The 17,196-nt window shown below is 44.1% G+C and overlaps 1 protein-coding gene across 19 annotated transcripts in view; it reads left to right on the top strand.

The window, feature by feature from the left end:
- Positions 1-17,196, top strand: part of FBRSL1 (fibrosin like 1) — a 523,668-nt gene that overhangs the window by 238,948 nt on the left and 267,524 nt on the right. For 15 of the 19 annotated variants that reach the window (XM_071572401.1, XM_071572409.1, XM_071572395.1 and 12 more), the window contains one exon: positions 5,277-5,312. The exons of the other annotated variants lie outside the window; for them this stretch is intronic. In XM_071572401.1, coding sequence (XP_071428502.1) covers positions 5,277-5,312 — 36 coding nt within the window. The remainder of the gene's footprint in view (positions 1-5,276; positions 5,313-17,196) is intronic. 19 annotated transcript variants of the gene reach the window in all.

Here is a 17,196-nt window from a genome sequence, read left to right as displayed (position 1 = left end):
CTCCTCCCCACTTACTCCTCCCATTCCGAGACATTTGAGATTTATAAGGGATTTCCTTGGAAAGGAAATACAAGACTTCTCTGGTATTAAAAGCTGAACCCGTATTCTGTTGTTGAATGTTCTATAAATGACCAAGTGGAGGGTAAATATGCACTTCTTGTGCCTCAGTCCTCCCTGACTGTGGAATTGGGGTCACTGAGAAAGAGTGGAAGATGGTCACAGCTGAGCTGAGCCTCATCCTGAACAAATGCTATAAAACAGAATTAAAAATCAGGTCTCTCTGTACTTACTGTTGCTTAACTCAGTTGAGTGCTAATCAAGCAAATCAGGCTTGTGCACTTATGGTAAGTTTGGGTCTGTGATTTGGCATTAAGTGGGAGCTGGGAAATCTGCCTCAGTTCCCTCCTTTGCTGGGGGCTCCTCGGGTGGCACTGGGCATGTCTGAGTCTTTCCCTGCCTCAGTTTCCACACTAACACAGGGATGGGATTAACAGCAGTGGTAGGAGGTGCTTTTGGGGCATTGTCCTTTGCCCACAGAGGAATAGCTTTTGGCTGAAAACAGCTGACTTGGAGGTACTTGATACTCTCTTGGTTTCAGCCCACAAAAGTGGCACATGTCAGAAAAGTGGCATTGAACTCTTGACATTTCTGGAATATGTTAATTTAGGTCTTTTAGCCAAAGAGGAGGGAAGAAAACACTACAAGCAGCTAATTTTGTGGTTGTGCTGCCATCACCTGCTTTTAACCTAATCCCCTTATAGTTAGTTTTTATATCAAGGATACAAAAGCTCCAAGCTAAAACCTGTCTGACCCATTGAGAATGAGGAATTGGCTTTATTACCGTGATTATTACTGGATTTTAAAGCCCTTCCTGCTGTCTTTCTAGTTCAGTGAGTAACCCAATGGATTTAAAAGAAACTGAACAGAGGGTGTCTTGATTTCTTTTGCATTGTGAGAGCAGTGGAAGGCCATACTTTTATTTATACAAGGGAAATAACTCTTCCTGTCAATTTAATGGACAATTTTGGAAAACTTGCTGCAGGTTATTGGTGAGGTTTTGTCATGATTTTTTTTCTAAATTGCAATCACTGTTTTTGTCTGAAATAAAGGAAGAAACCTTTTAAATACAGTTGCAGATTACAGTGTAGCTCAAACATGCAAGGACATCAGTGGGGGGATAGTAGAGTCTTTCAGCAGCCTTTGCTGCCAGAAAGGTGTATTTTTTTTATATCCATTGTAATTAACACAAGAACTATCCCAGGGCAGAAGTAATTCACTCTGTGACATAACTAAAATGTCTTGTCTGTGCTGTCTGGTTTTGTTTTTAACCTTGGGCTTAAAAGGAACCAAAAATCTTTAGTTGTAAAAGAGCACATCATCTGCAAAATATTATAAGCCATTTATCTTTAAGCACAAATGCCATTGAGCAGTGCAGCTCCATTTATGTGTCAATAAATGCACAGACCACACTTGCTTTGCCCCTAACCAGTAACTGTCTCCCTTAGAAACCCTGGGTATGCCACACAGCACTGAAAGAGGCACCAAAGCTGGTGGCCAAGCCGGGCAGAGAGAGCCTCTGCCCTCCCCAAGGGAGTGCTTGGGGCTGCTCTCCAGCGGGAGCAGCAGCTGGGCCAGAGGGTTGGCATTCCATGTGGGCAGCACTGGGGTTGTGTGGGCACATCACACTCCTCATCTCCCACTTCTCCTGCAGTGTTGGGGTTTGCAGATGCAAAGTCTTCTGGAAAGGCACCATGTGGCAGCTGTTCTGCATCTGACTGCTGAGAGTTGGCCAGGTGGGGTCACAGTCGTGTCTTTGAATTGTGTGTTTGTTGCCCCTTTCCTGCCTGCGATGGTCTCCTCAGGCAGTGTTTGAGGGCCACAGCTGAGCCTTCTTGGGTGGCAGGGTTGAAGCAGTGAGAGCTGGTGTGGGTTTCAGTCTCCAGTGAACTAAAGGTCCCAGGCAGGTGCTGTGCTGGTGGGTGCAGCACTGCCAAGCATGTGGCTGAGGTCACTGTACCACGGTGACCATCACACCCTGCTGCTTGAGGACCTTCCAACAGGGAGAAAATTCACCAAAATAGCAAATACACTCTTTGGAGGATCAGGATTTTCTGACAGCCCTCCATGTAAGTGCTCCTATCCTGTAAGTAAGAGCCTCAGTAAGTCATTCCAGCTGAAGACTTGCCCCAGTAACTGCTCTTGCCAGACTCATTCTCAGTCAAACGAGGTTTCTTCAGCTTTGGGTAGATGCCAAGTTAAACTTCCACTAAGATTTCTTATATTTGCAGCCACGATTGATTACTTTTCTCATTATTTGATCTTGATATAGAGACATAGGGATTGAGCTATGTTTATATTAACCCCCAAAGATTTTTTCTTTAGGAACATCCATCACAGTTGCACACAGGCTCTTCTGCTCTGGCACTCGTAGCTGATATTAACTGGGGTTTTCAAAGCTTCTACATGTGGCAGTTGCTGTGGATCCTCCTAAAGAGCCACAGTGTTCCCAGCTAACCAAGAAAGCAAGAGTGGTTTGTTAGATGTGCAGGAAAATGCATACAAACAGCTCTGGAGGAGTGTGGGGCATGACTCTGCATAAACATAATTCTTGAAAAAGGGTTTTACAAGTTGACTCCAAAGAATTCACTATTCACTAACTTTATACATGCAGTAAAAATTCTGAGGGAGGGGAAAAACCCCCACCCTTTCTTTCCCCTCTGATTTTTAGGGAATTTAATGCTAGAACTTTTAAGGGAGGAAAAAATTCTTGGATGTGAAAAATGCCAGAGTAAATTGCCATTCAGTTTTAATTATTTCTGATGTAACACTTTATTCAAGAACTGTTTTCATTGTTTTCTGCTTGGTGGTTTTAAATTAGTGGTCTGCAGATTCCTGGGGTTCTTGGACAGCTTGGAATGCCTGAAAAGTTAACTTAAGAAAAGCAGGTCTGTTGTTAGTGTGTTTGAGTTCCTTGTCCAAGGGTCTGCTCCATCCTAGGAAAATACTTCATGTGAGCAGAAGACTCAAAGATTGGAAATAACTGTTAGACTGAAAATGCTCTGAGAGGCTGTTTCCCTAGAGAGAAGCTTCTAATGAAACCTCTTGTTTCTGTTTTTGGTTATTATTTCCAATTAGTTAGACCTTGTCATTCTTGGTTAAATCTGAGTTGATGGCGGGGGGAGAGTGAGAACTTCCACCCTTTCTCCTTTTCTCCTCCTGCCTCTCCAAGCAGGTAATTTGCCCACTCCTCATGCCTGTGTTTACTTTAGGGTGAACTGCCTGATCAAGCTCTCCAAAGTGTCAGAACAGATAATTGTGTTCAGCTGTTGGACATACTTATGTGGATAGCAGGATATTGTTATTAACCTTTTTTCTGTACAAGGCTGAATTTTATGAGTACTTTAGGATAAAAAGTACTTAGAGGGTGGGATTGGTTTGTCACAGTTTCTCAAAAAACAGGTGTAAATGCTACTGCCCTTCATTTCACTGGTCTATAGCTTTATTTCTGGGCAGTTTAAAGAGGTTTATAAATAACTCCCTACTTTTTTTGAAGGCAGATGCCAAATCCACGTACAGTATGTAGAAGGTGGGAAATTCAATGCTGTTACTGATGTGTTATTGCTGTCTCAGGCTCTCCTGTGAAAGTTGTCCTTTTCCTGCAGCACAGAGGTCTCTGGAGCAGGACAGAGGGGCAGGCACAGCATGCCTGGGGTGGGCACTGGCACCAGTCACATCTGGGCTGCAGAGCTGTGTCAGCTCTTTCCTCTGTCTGGCACCCTGGTTCCTGTGACAGCTGGTGCCAGGGGTAACAGGGAGCCCTCCTTCCTCCATCAGCACACTCATTTAATTGTAGGACTTTACTGTTGTCTGTTCTTCGCTTCAGAAACTTTCCTCCATTGGCACTTGGCTGGCAAATTGCCAGTCTGGGGCAGGTGCAGGCCAGTGGCACAGAACTTGCATGGGCAGAGCAACGAGACAGTTGAGTCTTCCACAGAGAGCAGGAGTCTGGAAAGGTTTCTGTGTGTATCTTGGTATCCTCTAATTAAGAAGTTTGCAAACTGGCAGTACAAAGGGACTGGGGGAAAATTGCAAGTCTTTCCAATCAGTTTGCATCAATCTTGTTGGGGTATTGTGTTGTTGTGCTGATTTAGTAACGTGATAACTTCTGGCACTGCTGCAAAAATACAAACAATCCTCAAGATCAGCCTACAACAATCCAGTATTTTTGGTCAGGCTTTGGTACCCACTAGAACATCAGTCTTGGAAACAAGACTGCTCAGAGTCCCTGGATTTTGTTTAATAAAATCACATAGTGAAGGCATCACGATTATAAATCACACTTGGAAATTGGCCTGCAGAGTACTTGCTGGGTCATGTGGTGTCGTGTGCCACCACTGTTCCCAGCTTCTATTTAATTTCTGAAAAGAAGGCATATAGCAGCAGCTGGAGCTAGAGGTGGAATTCATTTCACTGCTTCGAGAAAGCCACTGCCAGAAAAAAGCAGCAGCTCAGCAGTGTTGGGTCGTAGAGAGGGGAAAGAGATCCAAGTGACTGGAGCTGGTGTAATGAGAAGGAAAAGAACCAAATGATTTGGCAGCCTGTGAAAGAGGTAAGGATGTGGTAGAGAAAGGAGCAGGAGGAGCTGAAATGAAGAGCAGGAGTAAACAATGTAATTTAACTTATTCAAAAGGGACAGAATGCTTATTAAAGCTCTGAGAGATGATAAATTAGTGCTTTGCTGCTATTGTTGTTTCAGATAGAGCTGTCATATGGTAATGCTGCAGCAGTGAAGGCTGGAGGCTCATGGATTCATAGAGGGGAATGGAAAGTGGGATATCTGGTTATGTGATTAAAAGTTGGAGTTGATGAGGCAAAATGTGTAGCCTTGGTTCAGGAGAACATCCTGACACATGCAGGCTGTTCCCAGGAAGCTGCCATCACACATTGAAGAGGGATGGCTCAAAACATGTACCCTGCTGCTGTGAAGACATATCCCACACTGAGAGCTCTTACCTTAGTCTGGAGGAGCTGTCGAAGCTCTGCTCTGGCTCATGAAGCCCTTGTCTGAAATAACCCTGGAGCCCTCACCTGGAAATGCTCTTTGCTGTTACTCCTGTGGCAGCACACAGAATGTCAGCAGATCATTTGAGGTGCTCTGGCTGTGAAGTTTTCCCCTAAGGAATACCGGGCTGGGGGAGGGAATCTCAAAATGATTCTTATCTCATTACACAGAATCTCTTGCATTACTTACTGTGGCATATTGTTTCCTCCCACAGAGTTCTGCTCAATCGCTTTCAGGAAGAGGCTACTCCGTAAGTCATTTTACAGCTAATTCTTTCACTTCTGTTGATGTTGATTGCAGAGGTTTATACTACCTATTGCACAGCCACTGACATGAAAGAAATGCAGAACATAAACAGGGTTAGAGCACAGGACTGTCATGCACCTGGCAGGGGACAGCTCTGAAATGTGAGAATGCATTAAGAGCCTGGGGGCTCCTTAATTTAATATTATGCTTCTAAGGAGGAGGTTTTTGTTGTATTTCAGCTAGATAGTCACCTCTGGAGAATTAAAAAACCTGAATAGGGGAAAAGTTTTCAATACCAGTGGGAGATGCTTCCCTCCTCTCCTCCCTCCCCCCTACAGGTTTCATTTGTGTGTTAAATACAAGAATCAAGTACACAATTGCTCCCATTTTAAGAGGAATTATGACCCTCACCATTGTGAACAAAAAAAATGTCAGCATTCTCTTATTTTCAATCTCTGAGTTGTAAAACAAGCTCCCTTGCTTTCAGAGGAGAGTGTTGCTGGTGTTTTCTTCACAGGAGTGCTGTAGGTACCAGTGTTCTGGGGTGGAGTTACAGGGCCACGTCTGCCTGTGTATGCATTGTACCAGTCATGTTTAATTGTCCATTCTGTTCACATGTACCCTACTTGTATGTGCAATAATGACCTTTCTTCATGTAGAGGTGGTATAATTTGTTTCTTTTGAGTACCTTCGCTGCTCAGCTGACCAAAGAGGCAGGCACAGACCTCACTGTGTAGAGTAACAGGGAAATAGGAGAGGGTGTGAGAGGCTTAGCAGTGTCAACATGAAAATTCCTGGAATCACATTATATCTGACTCTCATAACAAATGTATGGTGGGGAGATGTGATACCCTGGTTGTTCAGCCAATTAGTCATGTATACCCTTATTGCTGGTGCAAAGGTTGTAGCTGAAGGTGTGTGCCAATCCTGTATGCAAATCTGAATGTGAATGTCTCAGTCCAGCAAGCAAGTCCTGCATACCCTTATTGACAGTATTTGCTTTTTTCAAAACCTCTGCCATGATAAAGTTTTGCCTTCTAGGTGATTGGTCCCAGATTGTGCAAAAAGAAGAATTGCCAGGCAGTGCAGAATTTATGGTCTGATTTCATAGTGCCACTGCCTCATGCTCTCATACATATTATCAGAAATTCGTAATACAAGACTAAGGACATTTTCATCATTAAGCCATTACAAAATAACGTATGACTTGAAACTTCTTACAGTTTTAATGAAATAATGTCCCAAATTTTTAGACAGTAATTACATGTCTTCTAAGTATCCTCCTGTCTAAATCTTGCCAGCATCCCAGGTGAGTATCATTACTTAGTTCACTGAGTGATGAGGAGTGTTTGCTCTCGGACCTGCTGGTTCCCATACAAGTGGGCAGCCGGATTCCCCTAAGCTTCTAAAGGCAGATGCTGTGTCTTCTATTTGTCTGTAAAGTGCCATGCATGCCCATGGCACCACACAAATAATAATGAATCATCTTCACAGATTTTATGACTGAGGGCATGGTTTGGGAACTGAACAATTTCCCACTGGCTATAACATAGGTTGCAAAATCTTAATGGAAAAAGGCCAAAGAATTCTTTGCAGAGTCTTGCGGCTAATAAATCACAGGACTGTTTTCTTCCACTGCTGGGTCTTCAGAAATTTACTTCTGTTTCCCAGATAAATGATTTTGAGAAACTTCCCAGCAACTTCTGTGTATATGTGTAGGGACAGGGCTCTTTTATTTTGCCAACCCATAACTTCTCAAGGAAGGTAAGAGCTTTCTTTCTTCATGCCAAGGCAGTATTTTGAGATCATGAGTAGCATGAACTGGGGTTACTTTTCTTTATGGATTGTCATTTTCCCTATTAAACTGCCTTCTGCCTCACCGTGTACCAGCTGTTGAGGCTGACTGTTTCCCTCAAGACTCTGATGCTGCTCTAAATTGATTTAGCATAAGGCAGAGACTGTCACTTCCAGCACTGCCAGACTCACGTTGGAAGCTGCTTCTCCCAGGTGGCACAGAGATGGTCAAACCACCAGTTCAAGACAACTGGCCTCACACCAGTAGTTCGTCCATAATATCTTGTAACAGTTTTCATTTGCTCAGGGCAACAGTTGTATATGAAACACTAAGTTACTGTTTTGGCTCTGCCCCTGTTTACATCTAGTGGGTTGTTTGCCAGGCACGGTGAGAGCCTGATAACAAGCGGTGCTCGCAGGAGGCACGTTGTTGTATTGAGTGTCCCTCCTGATGGCTGTGCAGGGCCTGCGCCGTGGGGCACTGTCACTTGTGGAATGATGATATATATCACTACCCAGTGAAGGCCTTGTACTGGGTTTCATAAGCAGCTGCTTAAATACCACAAACTATTTGGTGTGTGTTCAGTTTTAATTGCCTCGTTTCGGATCCGCTCCCTTCGCCGCCCGCTGGCGTCAGCTGCCCTCGCAGAGGCGTTTGCTTTCGGAAACGTTTGTAGAAAGTGCACTTTTTAAGGAAATGAGCGTTTGCAAAAAGAGGACTTAAAACCCACAGCAGTAATTCTTGTGTGAAAAATCTCAGCCCAAGTTTGGGCTCACCCAGCTGGGCTGCAGGGAGGAGACAGTCAAGGCCTGGCTGGGCAATCGGAGCAGGCTGATGTTGAAAACCTCAGCAAACTGCTCATCCATAAAGTACAGATCCTGGGACTACAATCAGGAAGAAAACTAAGTGCCAGTGTCTAAATAATAACAACTCCTGAGTGTTGAATATTCCAACAACTTCATTGACTTCAGGCATCCCATGGAATATTAGGTGCCTAAATAAAGACTGTGCTTGAAATAACTCTGTGACATTTTGGTCTTATTGAAGTTACCACATAACCTCTGGTGAACTCCAGCTGCACCTGGATTTAAACTGAGCCTTTAAAACAACATTAATGGTGACCTGGCACATAGTTTCACACATCCTGTGGACAAAATTTCTCCAAAATCTATTTCCCAAAGTAGTTCTGCATGGCTTTTACTTTTACTGGGGTAGCATGAGACATATCTGTGTCAGGACTGTTTCTGCAAGCTCCTTATCCCATCAGCAGCGTGTGTTTGGTGTGCTTATCTCGTTAAATGTGCACTTCCTCTGTGCTGAGAAATAGAACGCTACTTTGTTTATGGAGGTCAATATCTTCTTCGCTTTATGACTCGATGGTTACATTTGTGTGATAAACTACTCCAGCCATTTGTCACACTTCCTGCACACACAAATGAGATTAGTGGTATTAGTCAGAGAGGTCTGTCTGTCCTCTGAGCAGACAAAACAGATTGTCTTCTTGGTAACAGGATGAGAGGCCTGTCTACCCGAAAATGCACTGATTTGTTAAAAAGTATGCAGAGAATCAGAAATTAGCTGTATGTTGAGATTTCTATATGTCACTGATATGTATCCACCCTGTGGACCGTTTTTCAAATTTGTTTCTGGTAGTTAAGTCAGTTTAGAACTTAGCATAGAAAGTGGTTAGAATGAGCAGAAGATCAGTACATAGTTTGTTATTAATAGCTAAAAAGTTGCAGTTGTTTCTAAGGTTGAGCACATTGTACAGACAAACCCAAGCTGCAGTTGAACTTGACTGAATTTCGTAGAGAGCATGGAAAGAGATAGAGCTGAGGAATATGTGGCAGCTTAAAAAAATAAACAAAACCCCTCTTCCAATAAATGTAGTTTATTTATAGAGCATCTGTGCAGCTGTTCCTCTTCTGAAATGGAAGGGGCTAAAATGTGGGAGTGAATAAAAGAATAAACTTGAAAGCATATGGCAAATGGATAGCCAGTGAGCCAACCTGTCTGAGTGTGCCTTGGAACCAAAGTACAGGAGGATGAGATGTCTTTGTTTGGTTTTATTTGTTCTTGAAAGATTTTTTGGTTTTTTTTAAATAAAAACAGTAACATACACTTGGCAACAGCAGCAGCTGATTTTCATTCTGAGCTTCTGTAAAATATCAAAAGTCTTTGTAGCCTAGTCAAATCCCTGGCAGCTCATCAAGTTCTGTTGATTTTACATCTTCCTTGTTGAGCGCAGGAAACCAGTGTCTCAGATAACTCAGGCTGGAGCTCACGGATAGAAAGAAATGTGCACAACACCATAAAGCTTGCAGAGGCCCTTGGGTCATCCAGAGGCAGCTCAGTGCTTTCTGCAGCCTTCATCCTCCTGCTTGCTGAGGTAGGCAGGGAATGGTTATCTCATCCTCCAGGAGAAGTTGAACCTGAGGTGGTACAGACAGACACTGGGTAGGCTTTGAGCACCCTGAGCCCTGTTGCACTGTCTGCCCCTTCCTGACTGTTCCTCTCACATTATCTTGTGGATTTTTAGAACTGGCTTTCCAGTTGCCAGCAAAGATCCTTAAAGCCATCCAGGACTCCTCTCCTGTGCTGTGTATTTGATGTTGCTGTACAGTGATCTGTTGCCCAGCACAGCTGCCTACAACAATCTTACCCCACCCAGATCTCTTCAGCTCATGCCCATGAGCACACCTGCCAGGACAGCAAGTTTTTCTGAGCTGTAGTTGGTGTAGTCTGCAGCACAGAGGGCAGTGACCAGCACAGCAAACTCAGCGGGCAGGAGGACATACAAATGGCTGCAAAGTGCTGGGTGATCATCTGCCCAGGAACTCTTTGACTCTTTGTTGACTCTTTGCAGGTTTATATACCCTGTAAAGCTCTTTTCAGGTCCTGTTTCAGTTTTGTGCCAGCTCAGTGCAGCTCTGTGAAACCCTGAAACAGATGGCCCCTGCTAAGGAGACTGTTGCCATGCCAGAAGTCCTTGGTGCGTGCACGAGCAGGTTCACAGTTTCAGAGTAGTGGTTACAGAAGCTCACTGAAGATCATGCCAGCAGCATTCCCCTGATCTCTTCTGTGCTTCAAGGTTGCTCTTGTGCTATTAGGCTGGGACCAAATTATGAGATTTGGAAAAGTACCTTCAAGAGCATCTTTTCTGTACAGACCTTAAGTCATACCCCTTCCTACATGGGATACAGCCCAAGAGCCCAGGGGATGATTATGTACCTTGACATCCTTGAGGTGGCCTTGGAGAAAATGATGTCCTGAGAAGGATAAATTTCTACATAAAGAGCAACAGAATTGTTGCAATGAAGCTTGTAGTACTTGTGGTTGGGAATCCTTGGGTGTGCTTCAGCTCCTGATGTGGAGGCACACGCTGTGACCAGAGGGACCCTGGAATTGTAACTAACGGGGTTCCTCCACCTGCCACACTGTCACACACTGATGGAAAAGCTCTTCTGTAGGTAGGTAACATTTCTGGGCTGAGCTGGAAAATTCATTGTATTTTAGGACCTCTGATAAATTAACATTTTTCCTTGCCAAAAATCAATATTGGAAACAGGGCTCTTGTTACGAATCTAAAACTCCTTGAGCTGGAGCCAAAGTTAAATGATACAACTGACTTTAATATGTATTTCCTACAATAGTGTGCCTGTAGGCTGGCAGTGTGAGCAAGACTTTCTGGACAAGATTTATGAATAGGGGAGTAATAATTCCAAAACAAGTATCAGTCTCCTTTTTCCATGATGCCAAGCATAAAAGGGAGACTATAATTACCTTTTTCTTCTGGACAAGAGAAAGAATGGCAGATAGGTCCCCTTCAGGTGGAGCAATACTCTGTCTTCTTTGAAGACAGTAAGAGAGAAAAGAAGAAGGAACTGTAATAAAGTGATGTGGCCTGTGGGAGCAAGGAGAGCACAAAGGATAAAATAAAATAGAAAAATAATAATGTGTAATAGAAACATAAAGGATTTTGAAAGGCGTTTTCCCTTTAAAGTGTCAGGAATTTTAGAAAGCCAGGAATAAAATAGTGGGTGTCAATCCAAAGCATTTAAGTTTTGCTGGTTTTATTTTCACATGTTCCTAAATAGCCTCACTTTACAAAACTATTCCCATGCTTGAATTCACCTGGACAGGCTGAGTTCACTGAATAAATGAAGGGTTTGTTTGCTCTGAGTGCCGTGTGGGCTGGAGCCAGGGTTCTGTAAGCCAGCTGAGGAGCTGGCCCCTTGGCTCCAGGGGCTGTCCCATAAGCCATGAGCTCAAATTGAGCTGAGTAATTAGTGCACATATTATTCCAAATCCGTAGGAGCCCTTCTGAGGGTTTTTGAAATGTCCCATGAAAAGCGTAAGCAGAAGTACAAACATAAATAAACTACATACTTCAGCTTTACAAATACTGAAGTCCGGGAACTTCCTTACAACACATTTTCCTTTAGAAGTTCCCTTTTCTGAAAGTCTGTTTCTTCTTAGATGACCTCTGCTTTTAATTAGGATGAAAAGCCCCATAAATTTTCACTCATCTCCACAGCCATAAGCAAGCACAAAGGGCCCTCTCTGCCGAGTCTCCCTCTGCCTGAGCATGGCCTTGGCACAGGGGTGGCCTTGGTGGCTCCCGGCCCAGCCGGACGGGCAGTGCTGCCCCTTTGTCCCTGTGACCACAGGGCCGGGATGGAGCCGATTTCCATAAACCCCCAGCTGCAGGAGGCACAACCAGCTGACACCACGAGCCCCTTGAGGGATGGGGCATATGACTTGTGTGTGATTTTTGCCCGGTTTTTAATCTCCCCGCCAGTGCCCTCGGCTCGGGGCAGTAGCAGGGAACAGATCTCTAATCTGACTAGAAAGGCACTATTGTTAAACAGATGCATCCCCCGAAATTCCCAGTGCTCCTCGGCTTTTGGGATGGGATAACCTCACTGTCACTGGCCTTGCACGCTAAAGTGAAAAGTTGTCCTAAATCCATTTTGGATTCACCAGCCTGGAAAGGATTACATCCTGCTGAAGAGGAAAGGCAAAGGATTTTAAGAATATCTGGTCTTTATTTCTGGACCTTTTCGATTAAGACTGTCCTGAGGCAGTTGTGTCATATATATGCTGTAGCTTCCTTTGTGTAACAGGGCAGGGTATTTGCCTGTCTGGCCCAGCTGTTGTTGCATTGTGTTTGTGCTCATGGCTCTCTTTCCTTAGAATCCACTGCCTTGTTTTAACACTCTTTCCCTTTGCCAAAGCCAGCAGAAAGATGATTAAAGCAGACAGTTGATTAGATTAGAATCAGGGCTTCTTACCTGATGAGCAAGTGAACAGGGGTTAAGTGTGGGGCCTCTTGGGGGATTTGCTTTTGATTTTTCTTTAATTCTCTGGTAGTCTTGTGCAGTGAGAATGGGCAGTGCTGGGGTTTTATAACTAAGGAGAGGGTTAAAATACCCCATTTCTGAGAACTGCCAGTGCACTGGTGCTTGTTGTGCTGGGTGCTATGGTGGGTTCCTTAGAGGAAATCCATGGGGGTGTAACATGGGTTCACACTCTCTGGTTTTATCTCATATCTCACCATGCCCTTGCAGAAACCTGCACCCCAAACCACGGAGTGCAAGGGGAGCAGCAGAGGAAATAACAAGGCCACTGCAGGATGCTGTTCTAGAAATAAAAGATGAACATGGAATTTTGGCCTTGATAGTAGGTGAACAAGAGATAAAAGGAAAGGGATCAGGTGCACCAACTTTGTGGGTGTTGTTGGCGTTAAAGAACACTGTCCATTGTCTTGAAGCATCATAAGATTTAAAATATTTAATTGTGCAACTCAGTGGAATACCCTGATTGCTTATCAGTCCCCCAAGTGTTTTCCCTGTGTTAAACTGCACTGAAACAAAGTAATCTACAGAGGGCAAGTTATTTAGGTGACAAAACTAGTCACTGCACATCCAGAATATAAGAAACCGTTCTTGTAGGTCGGTGGTCTTTACTCAACTTCATCACTGGTATTTCTTTCTTGTCACTTTTTTTTTTTGACTGGGTTATGTTATGAAAGTGAGAGAGATCTTCAATTTCTTCTCTGTCCTAACAGAAGACAAAGACCCAACTTTAATTTAACAAAACAACAGATGCAACCCTAAGTTAGCTCTCACACCAAGGAAAGCTTTTGGTAACTTGCTGAAGGTGTGGCAGCTCTGCTGTGAAAGCTGCAAATGGGTGGAAATCTGCTGTAGGCTGAGGTTTCTCTCATTCTCACCTCATGTTTCAGCCTGGCTGCAACAGAAGCTGGCTGCTAAAATGTAAATATACTGGGGCATGTCCTCGCCTGCAGTGGGAAGGCAGCGCTCCTGTTCCCGAGGGTGAGAGGACAGAGTGCACCGTGCTTGTGTCTCTGTGCACGTGGTTCAGAGGAGCCCAGGGCTTGGGCTGCCTTTCCAGGAACTGTTCTGTTCTTCCTGCAAGAGTAAAATAGCTGCTGAAGAGACCAGACTTCTCCTCTGCAACTCTTGCTTTGCTGGAAGAGGAGCATTCAGATGGAAACCCTGGTCAGCTGTGGCAGATGTTCATCTGCTCAGGGTCAGTGTTTTCACTTCCTGCTGCCTCAGCGTTTCAGCATCGCAGTTCTCGTGGCCAACACTGGCCCCAGTCACCATGACTTGCTGGTAACATTTTAATAAGGTATCCTTTCTCCTTTTTATGGAAAAGAAGTGATTGAAACTGCAAGAGTCTTATGCAATGCAAAAGAACCAGCTGCAATTCTAGAAAGTCAGGGAATGCAGGGCAAGGGCAGAAATGTAAATTAATACATTGTGTGCAACTTGGGTGTGAGAGGAATCACAGGAGGGCAGGAGGCCTTTCAATTCCATTTGGGAACTGGCAAGGCCAAGTACTCTCTGCTTTTTCCTTGTCTTTTTGTTTTATTAAGTAGCTTTAGGGAAGCAGTGGTGTAATCCTGAAATTCAGTCATTGCTGTATCCCAGAGTTGTTCTAAAACCCTTTGATCAATGATACTTAATTTCATGAAGAAATTTTTAACTTTCAGTTCAGAATACCTGGTGTTCCAGCTTAGTTTTCAAGTGACTGTAGCTGTTCTTTCTTTTTTCAGCTTATCACAGGTCAGAAACTCAAAGGTTTCAAGGTTTAGTAAAACAACTGTTCATCACTCTGAGCTCTGCTTTGTTTTTGTGGGAATTGTCTGCGTCTGTAGCACCTTTTGTTTCATTACTCTTTATAAAGTTTGGTTTACTAACCTGCTCTTGGAACAGACACAACCACCAAAGCTGCTTTTTAATTAGCCCTGTGGCCCATCCGGTGTGGATGTGCCAACGTCTTGGCTGCACAATGTACTTCCAATGAAAGGGAACAGTCTGCCATAGAGTCTTGTAACCTTGAGGTCAGTTTTAAGCTAAAAATTCCTTTTGATTATGGAGTTAGTCTGTGTCTCAAAAAATAATAAAAAATCCAGCAAGCACTAGTGATCCTTAAGTGGTGCTGCTCAGTTACACACTCAAATGGTACCATATCTAGATTTTAATGGAATTAACTGCTTTATGTATAGATTCTTTCCAGATGCATTGCTGTGCTTTTGACTGTGAATATTCAGAGGTTTGCAACTAGGATGATGGAAAATTAGCCTACAGTTACATCGCTGTGGACACGGCTGCAGTGGTTGCTGCAGGAATGTAGCCTGATTCACACCTTTGCTCTCTGCATTTCATCTCTGTGCTATATGACGGATAAGACCTTGTGTGCCTGGACACTTGCAGCCTAGGTCTGTAGTATCCTGAGGAATTTTCTTGTCTGATTAGTTCAGCTCATGTGTTCACCAGAAAGCCTCACAACACTGGCAGTTTTTGGGAAGTGCATTAGATGTGGGTGCTGGGTGTTTGCAAACCTGTTTGGTTTTTTAGACTGGTATTTTGCTGTTTGTAAATGGTAGGAAGTTTTGGGTTGATTGAGAAGTTATCTTCTGTGGTTCTTGGGTTTTCTGGACATGGCTGAAATGGTTTGTGCTACCCTTGAAATCAGCAGGATGATTTTTGGACATCCTGTGGCAATTAGAGTGCTGTAGATGAGGGATGGTGTAGACTGCATAGTATGTGCTTTGAACTCACACAGCAGAATACTCAGACCAGCTGGTAATCACCGAAGCAAAAAATTATTGCCTGTCAGGTGGGTAAAACATATACCTGTTGTACAAGATTGATGAAAGTCTGCCATCACCTGCAGTGGATAACTGCTTTGACTGTTGTCTGGGTGGGTTCACCCTACCTTCAGTTGCAGAATATTGTTGATTATTAACTTCAAAATTATTCTCAGTGAACCTATTTCTGTAAATCATCACATCATTGTGACAACTGTTAGAACTCCAAAAGTGATGTCCCATTGTGGGCCCAAAGGCACATGCCTGTCTATGTGCCACCCAGTTAAGGGCAACAAATGGTGTCAGTGGGAGAAGTCTCTTGCTCAGAGGAGAAGGCTAGAACTGAGGACTTGGACCTTCAGGCTGTGGGCAGCAGCAGCAGCAGCATGAACAGCTCAGAAGCTAAACTTAGTGGGGTACTTGTAATGAACCAAAGATTCAAAATTTGATCTCAAAAATCACTTGTTTAAAAGGCTTTTCTCTGTAAGCATTCCTTATAGCAAACTACAAACAGGTGTTGACACAAACATGGTTGTAAGGCTTGTGATCAGAGTTAGATCAAACCTCCCCTTTCAGTTTGAAAATCACATTTTCCCCATGTATTCATGTCTCTTCCAAAGCTGCTTAATAGCATCTAGTGGCACACTGATTTAAGAGAAAAAGAGCTGGAATTATGAAGATTAGAATATCACAGTGAAGATGCCCAAGGCCACTAAACGCTGGAACTGGCAGGCACCGAGCTGTGATGGGTGGAGGGTGGTCACAGGCTTTGTCTGAGCATCTTTCCTTCCCCCAAGGACTCGCTGTTCTCTGGGGAGCCCTAATTCAGTTCATTTCTAGAGAGCCAGGGAAGAGCAGGAGAGAATGATAAATGAAAACAAGAGGCAGTACTACAGGCCACATGCAGACCCAGCCAGCCTGTTCAACTGCAACCAGTTTCCTGCTGAGGATTCATTTCTAAGCGATTGCGAGAGCACTCGCACAGGAAGCTGCAGCTTCACCCAACGGTTTCGGTATCAGTGTGTTATCTGTGGTCAGTCCCCTCCACAGCTTGCGGCGAGCTTCTGGTTAGCAGAGAGAGACACTTTGAGCTGAGCTGGCATCAGTTCCCACCTACTTAATCAGTTAGTTGTGAGCCCTGTGGTTAGCTCGAATCCCCTGGTCGTCTTGTGGATTGCCAGTGACAGGAAGGGGGAGATGCATTGAGTGGTTCCGACAGGAATAGCTTGGTTATCTGATGGTCACCCCAGAGACTGATAAAACTATGTGAGCTCTTTTCTGAGAAGGCATCAAAAAACCAGAAACTGTTGTCTCTAACCACCTGAAGAGTTTACAACGTCAAGGGAAATTTTGCTTATCTTAAAAGCCTCAGAACTGTTAACCCGCCTTCACCACTGCAGACCACAGCAGTGCCTCAGACTCTGGTGCACGGAATGGAGCTACAGACCGAGGTGTGAAAAGCTGTCAGGTCTTACTGAGGAAAGGTTATCATTCACATCTTCCAAAATTACTCTGGGGCTTCAATTTCGAAGGTAAGTAACTTGATACCTATGAGAGGAACCAGGCTTTTCCAAGGGAGCATGCTCTGTGTTTTTAGAAAACTCGGCCTCTTTGAGGATGTCACATTGTCAAGAGTTTGGGCATGCAAAGTGATGAGTCACTTTTCAAAGTGTAGCCTGTTTGTTGATGAGCCTGGACTGATCTGAAGCCAAATTGATGGTGACTGTGACACGGGCTTGTGAAGGTTAAAGGGAGAAGGGAGTCATATCCTTGGGACCACTTGGGGCACTTGTTTTGGTTTTGTCATGTATTTGCTCAGCAAACCTCAGGATCAGAATGGACAAGTTTCAGAGAGAGACTTTGAGCAAGTGAGCTTCTCAAGTAGTACTTTCAGAGTGGCCTTCAGCAGTTTGTTCTGAGTGTCAGCACCTGAGTTTCTCTAGCCTTAAAATGGGGTGGTAGTACTTGTGT

This window comes from Pithys albifrons, chromosome 17 (assembly GCF_047495875.1).
Source record: "Pithys albifrons albifrons isolate INPA30051 chromosome 17, PitAlb_v1, whole genome shotgun sequence".
In the NCBI taxonomy this organism is placed as follows: Eukaryota; Metazoa; Chordata; class Aves; order Passeriformes; family Thamnophilidae; genus Pithys; species Pithys albifrons.
The sequence above is the reverse complement of the archived record's forward strand: the minus strand, read 5'-3'. Positions and strand labels throughout refer to the sequence as shown.